Source organism: Arvicanthis niloticus, chromosome 2, assembly GCF_011762505.2.
Source record: "Arvicanthis niloticus isolate mArvNil1 chromosome 2, mArvNil1.pat.X, whole genome shotgun sequence".
In the NCBI taxonomy this organism is placed as follows: Eukaryota; Metazoa; Chordata; class Mammalia; order Rodentia; family Muridae; genus Arvicanthis; species Arvicanthis niloticus.
Window position 1 is genome coordinate 83,922,975 of NC_047659.1, and position 16,061 is coordinate 83,939,035.

A 16,061-nucleotide genomic window follows, 5' to 3' on the forward strand; every position below is an offset into this window, starting at 1 on the left:
TATTTTAAAGTTTGCCTTACCATTCACCATGACTTCAGGCATCTTTTGTATCTAAATGTTTGTGCAGTGAATTAATGAGACTGGTGTAGAGTTTCTAGTGTAATGCAGAGTACAAAGGAGGACTGACTACTGGATCGGTCTTCTTTAGAGGTGGTGTGCTTTGAATGAATGATGGCCACATGCTTTTATTCTCTACTCAGTACATTTTGCTCAGTCTTACTTGTCTGGTAGAAGACATTTCTAATGACAAAGTCTTGCTATGACAACATCAACATGGAAAGTAACATAAGGCTTAATTTTCTTATCCATCTCCCTGCCTGTGTAATCAGCTGAGCACTTGTTATAGCTATTCAATATTACTGTGGAGTAGAGTATGTTAAATGTGTGCTTATGGAACTACAGACATCTTAAAGATATCTTTAGGTTCTTTTTCTTTAAAACAGTTATGTTGACACTTCCTTTACACACCATTTTAAAACTTTAAATATAGTTTTCTCTTTTAAACTTGTGCTTTTGATAAAATTAGTTTCTCCTCTTTTATGTCCTTGCATACATCTGGCAATCTAAACTTTATTGTTTATAAAATATATTTGTGTCATTAAATATTGGCTAAATAGATGTTTCTCCTGAAGGAGGAAAAAAGCCTTTCACTGACTCTTGCAAGGTTTTTCCATATGCTTTGACCTTAAGCAACAATGGAAACTTGACAGCCTACCTTTTTTCTGAGTTGACATAGTGCCAGTCTTCACTAAAGAGGGTAGTTTGTCAAATAAATTGTTTCCTAATCGTTCTCGTGTGAAGTAAAAGGACAGATACTGTGAGTAAGAGGTTGAGATGATGGAGCCCAGAGAGGTGGCAATAAATTAAGTAAAGGAAACAAGTGGGAGACACAGGGTTGACGAGCTACGCCCGGGCTTCAGCTTTCTGCCGCCTGGAGAAACTGCCCAGACAGTAGGGTTTCCACAGGTTAATAACAATAAGCCAGGGTGGAGTGCTTAAGCCTTTTAAGAGAATGATAAACACGGCGGAAGGCGTGTCTTCAAGCGTCCCACTCCCTTGGGGCTGTGGTCACGTGGGCTCAGTACTTCCCGATTCCCAGCCACTGTCTCCCTAGGCTGTGCTGTGAGTGTGGAGGGAGGCAGGGACACACAGGAAGGAAATTTAAAAGCAGAGAGCAAGGGTCTATAAGAACAATGCCGCACTTCACCGTGACCAAGGTGGAAGACCCAGAGGAGGGGACAGCTGGCCCCCTCTCTCTTGAGCCCAGCTCAGCAGAAGTAAAAGCCCGAATTCAGGATCCCCAAGAACCAGGTAAGTCCTGTGCTTGTAGCTTTGGGGACCCACAAACTAGTTTTCGTGAGGGAAGTGGTAACTTGGCCATCAGTCTTCCAACTGTTGCTTACAGATGCTGATGGAGAAAAGGCTTCTTTTTCAGTTATTTCACTCCCCGTATATCTGATAACGTGCCTTTTTTTTTCCACCAAGCGGTTTGTTTTTCCCCCACAAAGAGTTTTCTGTGTCCATTACCAACAGGTGAAATTGAATCGGTAGCAATGTATGAAAAGAGTTTTCAAGCGCAAAGAAAGTAAAAGTCATTTATGCAGATTTCAGAATTCAGTTTTCTCTCGGATGGCTTAGATGCTATCTAGAAAAAGCTTCGAACCAAACAGATAAGTGTCCTTTTAATCTTAGCTGTTTATATAATATATACAAAGGGAGCATGGTTCAGTAGTTTTGTTCTGTGGACTTTTTTACTTGTGAACCTGCGGTTATTCAGAACTCTGCCTCAATTTACCCGGTACACAATCAGTAACAAATGTTCTAATAACTTAAAGAATAAGTACATTGGTTGGTCATTGTGGTGATCAGCATAGCATTGGTTTAATACAATTATTTAATGAATGTGCTTATCTCTCTTGTGGCCTCTGAATGTTGACAGTTATACTTTCCTGGGGAATTGTGGTTTGGGATTTTTAAACATGCAATTAAAGTCTTAGTTAATACTGTGGTATTAAGTATAGTTACACTTTGACTCTTTTTTAAAATTCCTAAATCATCAGCAACATCTGTATGTGGACAAAGGTAAGGAAAATGTACAATTCCTCTGTAGTTCTTCCTTGTGACAAGCAGCTGTGGTAGTATCTTAAGTACTAGGGACATTTAACTTGAGATGGAGAGAAGTGTTGATATAGAGTCACATGTTTCATTTATTTGTTCTCATCCTTGGAGTGAGAGAATTTGTCAAGAGACAATAAAGAAGATAGTTTATGTAAATGTTTTGTCCTTTACGTAATTTTTGCTTTGCTGAATAACAGCAAACTGTGAAAGTTAGTCTATGTTACCTTGAACTTAAACCTGCTTTTCTATGGCTTCAGGTAGAAGAGCTAGAGTCAGTCTCTCAGGCCTGGGTGTTTTGGAAGTTATCCTTTCTCATTTGCTGGTGCTTTCAATTCCTTTAGCGTTTAGTCTACTGTCTTGAATAATTTCACGAAATGCAAATGATGTATCTCATCTCTCATTTCTTTGTGCCACTTTTTCCTCTGCCTTTGATTATTTCATCTTTACTAGTCTGATTGTTTTGAGAAATTTGTTTTTTGGTAGGAGAGGTTAGAGCAGAGTAATAGAATCAGTCTATTGACAGCCACCGAGAAAGCCATATAAGTTTTGATGGAACCCAGTGTTATTAATAATACAATATTATTAGGCATAATATATTTTTCCATAAAATTGCTGTGAAAAAGGAAGAGACAACAGAAATAAGCTAACTCAAATTTAATAAGAGTCTTTAATTTGGTGTTTTCTAAAACATTTCGAAGAGTATGCACTTGAATAAACTATTTGACAAGTGAGCAGCTACTGGGACTGTATTATCTCAATTGTTTTTACCCCAAAGTTAAGTTAGAAGAAAACAAGGGATTGTATTTTATTTACTTGTTATTGAAAGCTTATTTCTCTCCCTTTCTGGGCACATTTGCTTGAAATGTAGTGAGTTTTAGTCCCTTGCTCTTCTAAGTTGAAAGAAAGAACGAACAAAAGAAAGAAAGAAAGAAAGGAAAGAAAGAACAAAAGAAAGAAAGAAAGAAAGGGAAAGGAAGAAAGAAACTCATTGAAGCCTACTATTTTGTACAGTGAATAGTACTAATGAAGATACTACCTCGTTTATTATTTTATTACTTCAAACCCTGATGACTTATGTAACCTTTCTTTTTCTTTCTGCATCTGTGTAGCAAGAAAAATATATAGTACATGCTATTAATAAACTTATTTAAACTATAAAATAATTGAGATAAAGTAGAAATATGAAAATAGGGCTAATCCAAACTAATTTTTACATAAAATAATTTTAAATGTATATATATATTTATTAATGTAAATATATTGTACATGCTGTTGGGTTACATTAACATAAATTGCTGTTGGGGTACATTTTCATAAATTGTACATAAGTAAAGTAAGTATAGTCGTTATTGCTGCATGAGTTACGAGAAGGTCTGTAGTAGACTCTGCTGGAGTTTCAGAAGGAAAACAAAACCTCAGATTTCTGTAACATCTTCCTTTCTTCCTCTGCACTGTTGTCTTGGCAGCATGCCTGTGGAAGTAGCACTACCATGCCTGTGTTACCCTCTGTCCCCACACCAGACTGAAACAGAGAGGCTGAGACAGAGACTTTGTCAGATCATTTGTATCTCAGGGTCCTAAGCTATTTAGCAAACAGTTCAGTGACTAGGCATGCTCTCTTTCAGCGTTTCAAGTCACCAAACTTCAGGCCAGGTGTGGGACTTTCCTCCTAATGTTCCAAAGGTGTAAATTTTACCAAAGGTAGTAAAATGGCTTTAGAGTCAGGGATCTGGCTATGAATCCCAGACCTACTAATTACTCCTAATTAGTAATAGTGACAATTTGTAATAATTAGTACTTGGGTGACTTTCTGCAAGTTGTTTAGCTTCTCTCCTCATTAATAAAACCAATGCCTACTTTACAGGGTGGCTACAAGAACTGTATGGGATAGGTAATTCGTAGATACATGTCTGACATCACACTCACAAATATGAATACCTGTTCTTACATTGTGATAGTGGTTCATTGAGAAAAAGGAGAAGGTTTGCATAACTGATGTTGGAAGAATACTAAATTGCCTGGAGGGCATTGTAGGTAGGTATCTGAGTAGGGGATCCAAATGATTCTTATGGAAGGAAAAGAGAAAAATCATCAAGAATAGAAATAATTTGAAGATATCAGGAGAGAGTTAAGCTCTTATGGGAAACGAAATTTGAGGGTAATCCTAAGGCATGTGGTAAAGAAGAGGTGGGGGAGGAGGTAGATGGAGACCAATTAGCAAAGCTCTATCCATTTCATCTCCTCTTTCTGTGGGATACCCATCCAGGCCAGTACTGCCATGGACCACATAATCTGTTCTGGACGTGGTGCCTAGTTACTGGTGCTCCCCATTGCATCATTTTGCTAAGTCCTAATAGTTTGATAGGATTATTAAACATATTTTTTTTGTCTAGGTTTAGGGGTACAAGCCTGTAATCCCAGGCTCAGGCAGGAGGGCAATGAGTTTGAAACCAGACTGGTCTATACAGTGAAGTTCTTTCTTTTCCTTCCCTTTTTTCTTCCTTCCTTTTATTCATTCTTTCTAAATTGGATATTTTATTTATTTACATTTCAAATGTTATCCCCTTTCCTAGTTTCCCCTCTGCAAATCCCCATCCCATCCCCCCTTACCCTGCTTCTACAGTGGTGCTCCCCCACCCACCCCCCCCCCCCACCTCACCACCCTAGCATTCCTCTACACTGGGGCATCAAGCCTTCATAAGACCAAGGGCCTCCCCTCCCACTGATGCTAGATAAGGCCCCTTCAGCTCCTACAGTCTTTCCCCTAACTCCTTCATTGGGAGCCCTGTGCTCAGTTCGATGGTTGGCTGCAAGCATCCACATCTGTATTGGTCAGGATCTGGTAGATCCTCTCAGGAGACAGCTGTATCAGGCTCCTGTCAGCATGCATTTCTTGGCATCAGCAATAGTGTCTGGGTTTGGTGTCTGCATGTGGGATGGATCCCCAGGTGGGGTAGTCTCTGCATGGCCTTTCCTTCAGTCTCGGCTCCACTCTTTGTCCTTGTGTTCTTTAGACAGCAATTCTGGGTTAATATTTTGGAGATGGGTGAGTGGCCCAATCCCTCAACTGGGGGTAGGGGGGAGTATGCCTTACCTCTGGATATGGTCTTGACAGGTCCTACCTCCCCTTTGTGGGGTATTTCAGCTAATGTCATCCCTGTGGGGTCCTGGGAGGCTCTTGCTTTCCTGGTGTCTGGGACTTTCTGCTTGCTACCTACAGTTCCCCATCCCCCATCACCACATACCTCTGTTCAATTTTCTGACCCTCTATACATCTCCTCCATCTCCTCAAGGCTTTTTCTCAAATAAAGAAAAAAGTTATTTTATAGGACTGTTACAGACCTTAACTCTTCATTGCATTTTCTTAATCAGATTTGTATACTACATTCATTTCTTGATTTAAATATTAAGTTCATATAAATATTTTCATTAAATAATTGCTCTAAATCTCCTTGCTCCTCAAATCAGCTTATGGATTAGGTAAATGTGGACTGCCATGTGTGCCTCAGATAGCAGATTGGAGATGTTAAGTAGGATGCAAATAGAGGTCTAAGGGAAGTTTCAGAAATGGACTTGTAGAAGTAGAGAAAATATCCTCTGCTGTTAAGAAACAACTGCTCCATGATATCCTGGTAGAAGAGCAGGTGAGAGTTCTGTTAAGTAAAGATTAAATCTTAGTAACTCTCACAAAATGTAACTGTTAGTTACATGTTAGTTGTATTTGTTACCCATGAAATATTCTTTAAATGGTGGCTTTTGACTGTGTTGTCTTATTGACTAAAATTAAAATAGGTTGAACTAGACAACTACAAATTTTCTGTATAGATTATTTTCTGGAGTGAAGATTTTCAGTGAGATGTGCTGGCATACACTTGTATCCCCAGGCTGGGTAACAGCCAGACCTCTGTCTCTGCACATTCCTTTAATCCAGCACTTAGGAGCAGAGGGAGAAACAGAGGGATCTCTGAATTCAAGACCAGCTTGATCTACATAGCAAATTCCAGACCAGCCTGGATACTCCATCTCAAAAGAAATTTTTTAAAAACTTTACTTTTTCTTCCTTTCTTTAATTGGGATTTTTTTTTTTTTTTTAAACTATGAAAGCAGAAACAGATCTGCAGGTTGTAAAATCTGAGTTAAAAGTTTTGAAACTAGCTGGGTGAGATGTGTTTTTCTGCCTCCTACACTACACCACGGTATTCCAGAATTGGAAGAAAGACTTCACATGTCCTGCAAATATCTTTCCAATTATTTTGCTATGATTTTTATTGTACCTAAAAATAAGAATACAGATCTTGGAGTTAGGGAGGTGGCTCAGTGGTTGGAATGCCTGCTCTGAAAGTGTGAGGACTAGAGTTCATATGCCTGCTGGGCATGTCACCTGCCTGTCTTTCCAGCCTCAGAAGGTAGAGAGCTCCAGAGTAAGGTGGCTAACAAGACTTGCTGAGTTCTGGATTTGCCTAAGCAATGTTGGAGTCTTGGACCTCTACATGCATGTACATACACTTGCAAAGCACAAACATGCAGATACACCACACATACATAGAACATGGAAAAAGAAAAAGGACTATAAATCTGAATGTGCTTCCCTACAGTCTTTGCATCTTGAAACACTGTGTGGACTTGACATGTAACAGTCTTCAGATTTGAACATTTGCCCGCTCTATTTCTACACTGCTTAAGCACTGATTTAGAACTGATTTCCTAGGATTTCTCACTCCCAAGATTTCTTTCTTAGTATCCCAACCCTCATGTACTGTCTGCTACTTTGGCCCCACAAGAGACATACCAGATTGAAGATTGAATGCTATAAAGATAAAAGCCCTATAAAAATACACTTGTAAGTGGGTGTGGTGGCACATGCCTGTAATCTGAGTACTTGGAAGGCTGAGGGAAAAGCCTATATAATGAGGCCCTGTCTCAAAAATTAGAAGCCTCCAAATGACCTCATTTGATTTTAAATATTGCTTATTACTTTTATATTCTATACTCAATATTTAGTTGTCAGTGAAGAATGTATTACATATAATTTAGCATATGATTCGACTTTTTAAAACTTATGCCATATGTCCAAATTCACCATGAAATTGAAAATTTGAAAGATTTTAGATTTTAATCCAAATTTGGACATGCAGAGAAAGGAGATTATCAGCTGGTAACCTCTAAAGAAACTAGTATTTTTTGGTTTTGACAGGTTGAAAGAGGAAGACATATAAAATGTTATCAGCAGTATAGTAATAATAGCCATTGCCATTGTGAGGCCAGGTGAGTAGCTGAGCCAGTGTTAACCCAGGCACCTAATAATATTGACTTACTTCATTCCCACAATGACTGTTGAACCATGGCAGATCAGGAAAATGAGGTGCCAAGAAATCTGAGCTACACAAGCGGAAGGTAGAGAGTGTCTCAGATAGAGAGTCGGCACAGCAGCACAGCCTGCCTTCCTCACAGGCTGGGGTATTCCTGCACCACAACCCCATAGTTTTTTAAACATACTTTAAAATTTTTATTTAATATAAATAAAATACAATTACATCATTTCTCTTTTTCCTTTTCTCTCTCCAAACCTTCCCATGTCCCTTCTCTTCATTCCCACATATGTGTGTGTGTGTGTGTTTATATGTGTAGATATTTATAGATGTGTAATGATAAACACTTTTAAAAACTCTTATACTACTAGGCTGCTGTATTCTTTTAGTTACTAATTCTGAGTCTTTATTTCTTTATAAATATGAATTCCTCAGAATTTGGTGGAATTTTATTTGTCGTCAAACTTTGTATTGCATTTGAATTGCATTGCTCTTTTATTTGGTACGGAATATTTCCAAATATACTGTATTTTTCTAAATTATGCCAAAAAATTGAGAAAACTGAAGAAGCAGGAAGCTTGGCTTAATCTGACTGTTCCAGAGTGTCTTTCTGCCCGTCATATGTAGGCAGCCACACCCTTACCAGTGAATGGAGACTTGGAGACTTGGAGACTAAGGGTAGTGGTCAGATGTAGACAATGTAAAATTACTCATTTTTAGAATTACTTAAAAGTGATAGAAGCTGGGAAGTTGGCCAGTGCTGCAGTAGATCTAGCAGGGGGATCATTAGAACCAGCTCAGGGCCAGCCTGAGCTACAGAGTGAGACCTGTTTCAAAAAGAAAAGCAAGAAAAACCTACATGTATTGCTGAAATTATACTAGGTGGTTTTTATTTAAATAAAATAATTTTTAAAAATCCCATTTAAAGAATTTTCATATAGGTGAAACATACACACGGTAAAAATTGAATATGGCACATAAATACATAGATAAAATTATTTTAATTCAGTAAGCCCTGTATATATGGTGGGTGACTTCATTTCCCTCCCCAGTAAGTGTTCTTCTTACTGCAGCAGAACCTTTTGTGGAAGAAAATCCTAATTTTAGTGTTAGAAATGCCAGCTCTGGAACAAGAGTCTAAAAAGCTGTCGCCATCTTTCTCCCATCTCCTCGCTTTTACTCCAGTTTGCTTTTTATCTGAACATCTGTTTTCGTTCTTTACATACCATAAAAAATTGCACACAACCACATTGAACTCCTCCAGTATCTCCAGGTCTGGTCCGTCTCCATTTCTTCTGGGATGGCATGACTGATTGTCCCTGGCTTTATTTACTCCATTTATCAGTATCTGTCAGCACTCAGGCATACCAACTCTGTGTGTCAACTTGCAGGTGCTTGTGATTAAACCTATATATTTTATTTCATTGATTGACGTGCAGAGGGCTAGTTTCAAACTTGTGGTCCTTCTGCTTGGGCTAACAGGTGCTGGGATTATAGGAATGCACCACAGTATTTGACATTGTAATTATAGTTTTATTTCTTCAGTTATATTATGAATTGTGGGAAGATGAGAGATAGTCTTTTTTTTGTTTTTTTTTTTTCATTTTATTTTATTTACATTTAAGATGCCATCCCCTTTCCCCATTTCCCCTCCCTAGAAAACCCCTGTCCCATGCCCCCCTTTCCTTTTTGCTTTTATACAATTTTTTTAAAATGTTAATCAAAGGATTTATAAGTTTGGTAATGCTCAATCAGAAGGGTAATCCAATACCCAACCTAGATATAAAGACTATCTTTGACTGGTGGAGACCTGTGAACATCTGCCTCCATGCCCCCTCTCTCTTTCTCTCTCTCATCACCTAGCTTCTCCTCTCCTTCATCTTCTCTCCTTACTCCATCTCTTCCTCTCAGTACTCCTTCCCACTTAGCTCCTCCTACATATCACTCTTCCTGTTAAAGTAAAACTTTTCTCTCAAAATACAGTTAGAGCATACTTATTCCTAATTGTACCAGTGAGGTATAAGATAGTTCTAATACCCAGTCCATCATTTTGTTGACTAACCAGAACCTCTGTCATCTCTTCTAACTAAAACACTTACTTTTGATCCTGGCTTTTTTTTTTTTTTTTTTTTTTTTGGCTTTATAATGAATGTCAGCTGAAAACTATCTACTCAGATCTTTTCTCTCAAAGTAAATAGCCAGGATTGGCTATGAGACTATGGGTCTTCAACCCCGTCAGAAATCCAGAATGACTGAGTTAACTGAAGTTATAGGAAGCACTAAACATAGCTTCTAAAACTTAGCCAATTTATAGAGACCTCTGAACACCTGAGAAGCCCCTATACTACGAAATGTTCGAGCATCAAATCTTCAGCCTTCTGGCCCAGAGTCATCTGACAGACCTTAGTGATGCAGGATTATTAAGGGCTGATTACTCTGTCTGGGCAGATATAATCAGTCGACTATTCTGCATGTGTGTCCTCTTCGGGACAGTAGTTAGTCTGTAGATGGAAAGAGGCAATTTTTGCCTAGTGGCTGTCACCACACAACTGGCATAACTCCAAGGATGCTCAATTTCTTCTTAGAATCCACAACAGGAAGCTGTCAGGAGCAGACAGGTCTCTAATCAGAATGGACATTTATATAAATTTTTGTAGCGTCAATTCTATGGACTTCTGACGTTTTGAAAACCAACTATCCATGTAAGGTCACCTGGACTGTTGTCTGTTCACTCCTCTTGGCTATTTCTAAATAAAATATGGTTAACCTCCTAACAATTAACTCAAAGCCATAAATTTGCTATAGTCTCTTAACTCACAGGCTAACCATCCCAAATCAGTTAAAAAAGTTAAGGAAGGACTGGGTCTAGGCCTTGTATTCCTAAATGTGTTATACAAGCACATTGCCCATGAGAGTATCAATATTCATCTCACTTTTATATTAATGAGGAGCTCGTACCAATGAAAACCTTAAATTTGAAATCAAAGTAAATTTTGTACCATTTAAGAAATTATAACTTCATCTTGATAATAATTATACAGATTTCTACCAATAGGTTATGGCTGTGCAATAAGTCCTAACTAATCCTCCCTGTTCCAACAAAACCACTACTTTTCCCTAGAAAGACAGACCATTATTAACCACATTAGTCCCCAAGCCCAGGGAATAGGGGCGCTGACTCTTCTGTAACTTCTTCAGGCTGATTACGGGCGTTGAGATATTAGAAGAGGGGTGGGGGGAAGAGTAAGTTGATAATCCTCTGATGCTGTGTCTTCACTGAATCCAGATGGAATTCCAGGACATCGGTGGTTTGGGCAGGTCTGCTCTGTAGACTTGATGAGTAGATACACCAAGGCTGTGTATTCTGCAATATACAATTCTCAGAACAAGTTTTAGTATCAGGGAAAAAAAGAAAAAAAAAATTCCCCCCCCCCCCGGGGCTGACATTTTTTTAAAAGATGTTGGTTCTAACAACTTTTCTTCCCTCCCCCCCTTTTTAAAATTGGTTGCAATATTTACATTTCAGGTTTTATCCCCTAACCCCACTTCCTCCCACCACCCAGAAACCCCCCATCCCATCCCCCTCCTCATGTTTCTATGAGGCAGTGACCGCACCTACCCCCCCAACTATCCCCTCCCCACCCTCACATTCCCCCTCACTCTGTGTTTATTTTTTTTTAATGGGACCAAGAAACTCCTCTTCCACCTATTCCCGACAAGGCCATCCTCCCCTACATATATCTCTGGAGTCTTGGGTCCCTCCCTATGTGTTCCCTGGCTGGTGGTTTAGACCCTGGGGGGCTCTGGTTTTTGGTATTGTTGCTTTCCTCCTGGGGTCTCGAACCCTTTCCGCTCCTTCAGTCCTCTCTCTAAGTTGATGAGAGATAGTCTTAATAAAAGTAGTTTCTACTGCAGGAAATTTCAAACTGGAAAAACAGCGAATTTTCTGTCAGTATCTCTTTTCTCTTGCTGTTTTGTTTGTTTGGTTGGTTGGTTTAGATCTGTGTATTTAGAAATATCAATCTTTAAAAAAAGTTGGAACTATTTTCCTCAATCATTATTTTATTAATGTTTCATTGAGGTATAGGTGACATAAAACTAACTACATAAATGTACCATTTAATGAGTTTTCACACATGCATGTACTTGTAAAACAGTCACCATAATCAAGATAATGAACGTTTTTCATTACCCACAAATGTTTCCCTGTGCCCTTTATAATGTGCTTTACCTAATTCCCTGGTTTGCAAGCAACAGCTAGGTTTTTTTTTTCTCCTGTCACTATTCACTTGTTTACATTTATGAGAATTTTATATGAATAGAATAATAGAGTATTACTGTCTTCTTTTATACAACATAATTATTTTGATATTTATTCTTTTTTTGTTTTTTGTTTTGGTTTTTTTGTTGTTGTTGTTGTTTTTTGTTTTTTTGAGACAGGGTTTCTCTGTGTAGTCCTGGCTGTCCTGGACTCACTCTGTAGACCAGGCTGGCCTCTTACTCAGAAATCCACCTGCCTCTGCCTCCCAAGTGCTGGGATTAAAGGCGTGTGCCACCACTGCCCGGCTATTTATTCATTCTTGTCAGTATCCTTTGATTCTAATTCTCCTTAACATTTTTTCTTTTAGAACTTAGCATTCAAGGGAGTAGTTGAAGACAACACAATCTATAAATGTGTAGACTTCACAGAGAATTTGAGGCAGAAGGAACATTGAACCCAGGAGTTAGAAGCCAACCTGGGCAACATAACCAAAATACATACATACATACATACATACATACATACATACATACACACACACACACACACTACTCTCCCTACTCCCTGTAATTCCCCTCCCATCTCTGACACTCTCTCTCATCCATCCCAATCCCTTTCCCAGATTCTTGAATATTGGTTTGGTTTTGTGTCCCACCAAATTTAGCAAGAGCCATCTGTGTTAGCATTGTTTTGGAACTATACCTTAGAGCCTGGTGGGATCACCAGTGGATACACAACTGAAGGCAATGACTCCCTTTCTTCCTGTGTCTATCATTAACAAATAGTTTATCAGTGGGGGGTGCGGTCCCCTGAGACCTTCCTTCATCCATACCTGTTAACGGGCCTGTTTTTTTGCAGACACAGTGTAGGTATCCATAGCTATTGCGGTTGTGGTGTCTGCCTTTCCCAGAGGATGGCATGTTCTAGTCCTTCTCTCTGTCTTCCAGCTCTTAGATTCTACTCCGGCTTCCATGAAGCTCCCAGAGCCTCACAGAGAATAGTATAAAAGTCTTGGTTAGTGCTGAACATTTACCCACTACTTATTCTCAGGAAGTTTGGTGCTCTGTCAGTTTAACTAGTAAACAATTTGCAGTTCCCCACTAGGGCTTATGATATCTACTCTTTGGAGTTCTTGACAGGCTGTAAAATACCAGACATCATTCCCTCCTGTGTTACAGGCCACCATATCAATCAGAGAGCACTTGGTTAACCCCTATCAGTATTGTCACTCTTGTATAAGTAGGCACATCTTGCTTCACAGGTTGTCTTATAGTTCACAGGGTTTACAGGTGGTGAGACTGTTTTAGTTAGGGTTTCCATTGCTGTGAAGGGACACCATGACCAAGGCAACTCTTAGAAAGAGCAACATTTAATTGGGGCTGGCTTACAAGTTCTGAGGTTCAGTCCATTATCGTCAGACAGAAGCATCCAGGCAGGCATGACACTGGAGGAGCTGAGAGTTCTACATCTTGTTCCAAATACAAACAGAAGACTGGCTTCCAGGCAGCTAGAAGAAGGGTCTCAAAGCCCATCCCAAAGTGACACACTTCCTCCAGCAAAGCCACACCCACTCCAACAAGGTCACACCTTCTAACACTGCCACTCTGGGCCAAGCATATTCAAACCACCACAGAGACTGTTAGTATTTTTTTCTCTCTGAATGCCCTGCATAGTGGCTTCTTCCACTATGGAAGCTAGTCATCAGAGAGGAAGCTTCCAGGTCAGTTCCAACTTGATTTCTCTATATGATGCAATCAAGGTGTATAATGTCTTCAGCAATAGTGTCTTTTTATATAGTTCTGCTGGACAGCCAAAGGAATGGCAGGAGCTGATCTTGTTTAGGGTTACTCCTGGGGCTCCTATGATTGACAGCTCAGTAGGGACACTAGGGCTTTTGTTTAATCATTCACAACTCCAAGGAAAAATATGTTTTAAAAACTGGTTAAAAGATAGTAGGTTTCTTTTATATATGTTTGTCCAAATTTTAGTGTGTGTAGGATTACTCTATAAGCTGAACCACTTTTACTGAATGTTTTGTTTCAGAGCATGTTCTAGAAGGGTTGACTGTTTTCTAAGTTTTAAAAGTTGTTGGTTTTGTAGCCCAAGCTGGCCTTGAACTTGAGATTGTTCGACCCTAGACTACTGAATATGGATATTACAGCTATAAGCCATCCTACCTCAAAGGTGGGTATTTGGATATCCCACTGTCTGTCCATTCCTAATTCCAGCTTGTACCTCTTTCTCTTTAGCAGAAGTACCCTGGATCTAGTGAATTGTTGGGGATGAGAGAGACAATGGACCCTCAAGGCCCTTTCAGGAAAATATGGCTTAGGATTGATTTGTTTCTCAAAGGCTGCATGAGAGCCTTTAGTGCCTCAAGATAATATTGAGAATGGAAAAGCTAAAAAGGACATGACTTGTAGAGATCCCTGAGATCTCCCTATCTCTGAGGGTAGAAGGTAGATGCAAGATTCAATAAGGTAGGTGTGAAGAGGCTTCTTCCTGCCCCAACAGAGGCCTGTGCTTTGTTGTTGTACTGCTTGCTAACAGAAGCAGACATTGAGTTCTTTTCTTCTCTTCTTCTTCCTCCTCCCCTTCACCCCTCCCCATCTCCCTCTTTTTCCTTCTCTTCCTCCTTTTCCTCTCCCCCCCCCCTTTAAATTTAAGCCTCTGTAAAAGAAATGAATTGGTTCATGATTCTGGAAGCTGGAAAGTCCAAGATAAAAGTGTCAGTATAAGATGAGGGCCTTCTTGAGCAAGAGAAGAAAGAAGTGGACCAAACACCTCGTTATAACAAGCTTGCTCTTACATTAATAATACTCATCCATCCAGGAAGACATTGCCCTCATAGCGTAACACCTGGGCTGAGGTCCATCCTCCCAGTCATGGTGGATCCAGGGTTAAGTTTCTCGAACTTGCCTTTCTTCCAGTCTCATTGAAACTATAACAGATGTTTGAATTACATCTTATTTTATTGTAAAGAAGCTAATGTTCATAACGTAAAAAAACGGAATAAATCTCCAAGGCATTATACCAGCTTCAAAAGTCATGCATGAGATTGCATTTCCATTTATTTATTCAGTGTGTGTGTGTGTATGTGTGTGTGTGTGTGATGTATATAGTATACACACATGAGTATGTGAACACATGTTACAGTGTCCATGTTCCTGGAAGCCAGTGGATAGCAGGTGTTCACCATTAGTCTCTACTTTCTTACTGAACATAGAATACGGTTGCAGCCAGAAAACTTTAGCAGTCCTCCCAGTCTCTGTTTTCTACAGCATGTGAGTTACCAGACTTACATGGCCACCCTTATCTTTTTACATGAGTGTTGGGGATTTGAGGTCACATCCTCATACTTGAGCAGCATTCACTCTTACCCACTGAGTCATTTCTCCGGCCTCCATTTCTATTTTTTATATGGAAAATCAAAGTACATTTACTAATCAAACTGTGTGTTGGTATATACATACTAAAAAAAATTAGCTTCACATATATAGTAATTGTTTCTAGTTTAATATCTGTATTTGAAGCTTTAGAAACAAATTAAGCAATTAAGTTATTTTAAATTTCTATTTGTGTGTGGGTATACTCTGGTACAACTTGTGGGAGTATGTGCAGGTGTACGAGGTCAGAGTACAACTTGCAAGAATAATCTTTTACCATGTGGGTCCCTAGAATCAAGCTCAGGCCATCAGACTTGATGACAAGCACCTTTACCCACTAAGCAGTCTCACTGTCCCAGCAATTACATGGTACAAACAAAGGCATGCACCACTCGGCTCTCGTGATTATTTTTAGAGACTGCTGCAGCATCTTTATTTAGCTAGTCCAATCAACTGTTAATTCTAAATGAGTTTTCTCGCTGGCTGCCTGGTTTCCCTAGATAGATTGCTTTTTTTTCTTTTTCACTTCATAAGAGCTTGAGTTCATTTGCTGGAGGATGACAAGTGCTGGCAATCTCAAGAAAACAAGGGTGGGTACAGGAATTTTTGTCTTAATTGTCTGTCTGTGGCATGGAATCAATAAAGACTTAAAATATCAAAAATGTTCACAGTGTTGTCTTTAATGCCTGTGACTCCTGTTATAGTTTAAATGTTAAATGTCCCCCAACAAGATCTGGTATTTGAACACTTGGTTTCTAGTTTGTGGCATTATTTTAGGAGGTTATGTAACCTTCGGGTGGAAATTATGGTTGATAGAGTTGGGTCACTGGGAAGGAGCCTTTGAAGGTTATAGGCCAGTCCTACTTCCAGCTTGAGCTCTCCATTTCCCGGCCCACAATGATGTGAGGGTCCCCAGCTGCACTCGGCCAGCACCATGAACTAACCATCTTTCTCTGTCTTGATGAACTGAAAATGTAAGACAAATTT

At 39.4% G+C, this 16,061-nt stretch overlaps 1 protein-coding gene across 3 annotated transcripts in view; it reads left to right on the forward strand.

Moving 5' to 3' along the window:
- The window catches only part of Slc12a6 (solute carrier family 12 member 6), a 91,959-nt gene that overhangs the window by 19,084 nt on the left and 56,814 nt on the right, over nt 1-16,061 (forward strand). The window contains exon 1 of one of the 3 annotated variants that reach the window (XM_034496416.2): nt 1,097-1,311. The exons of the other annotated variants lie outside the window; for them this stretch is intronic. Within the exon in view, the coding sequence (XP_034352307.1) occupies nt 1,194-1,311 (118 nt within the window). The 5' untranslated portion in view covers nt 1,097-1,193. Of the gene's footprint in view, nt 1-1,096; nt 1,312-16,061 lie in introns of those variants that run through there. 3 annotated transcript variants of the gene reach the window in all.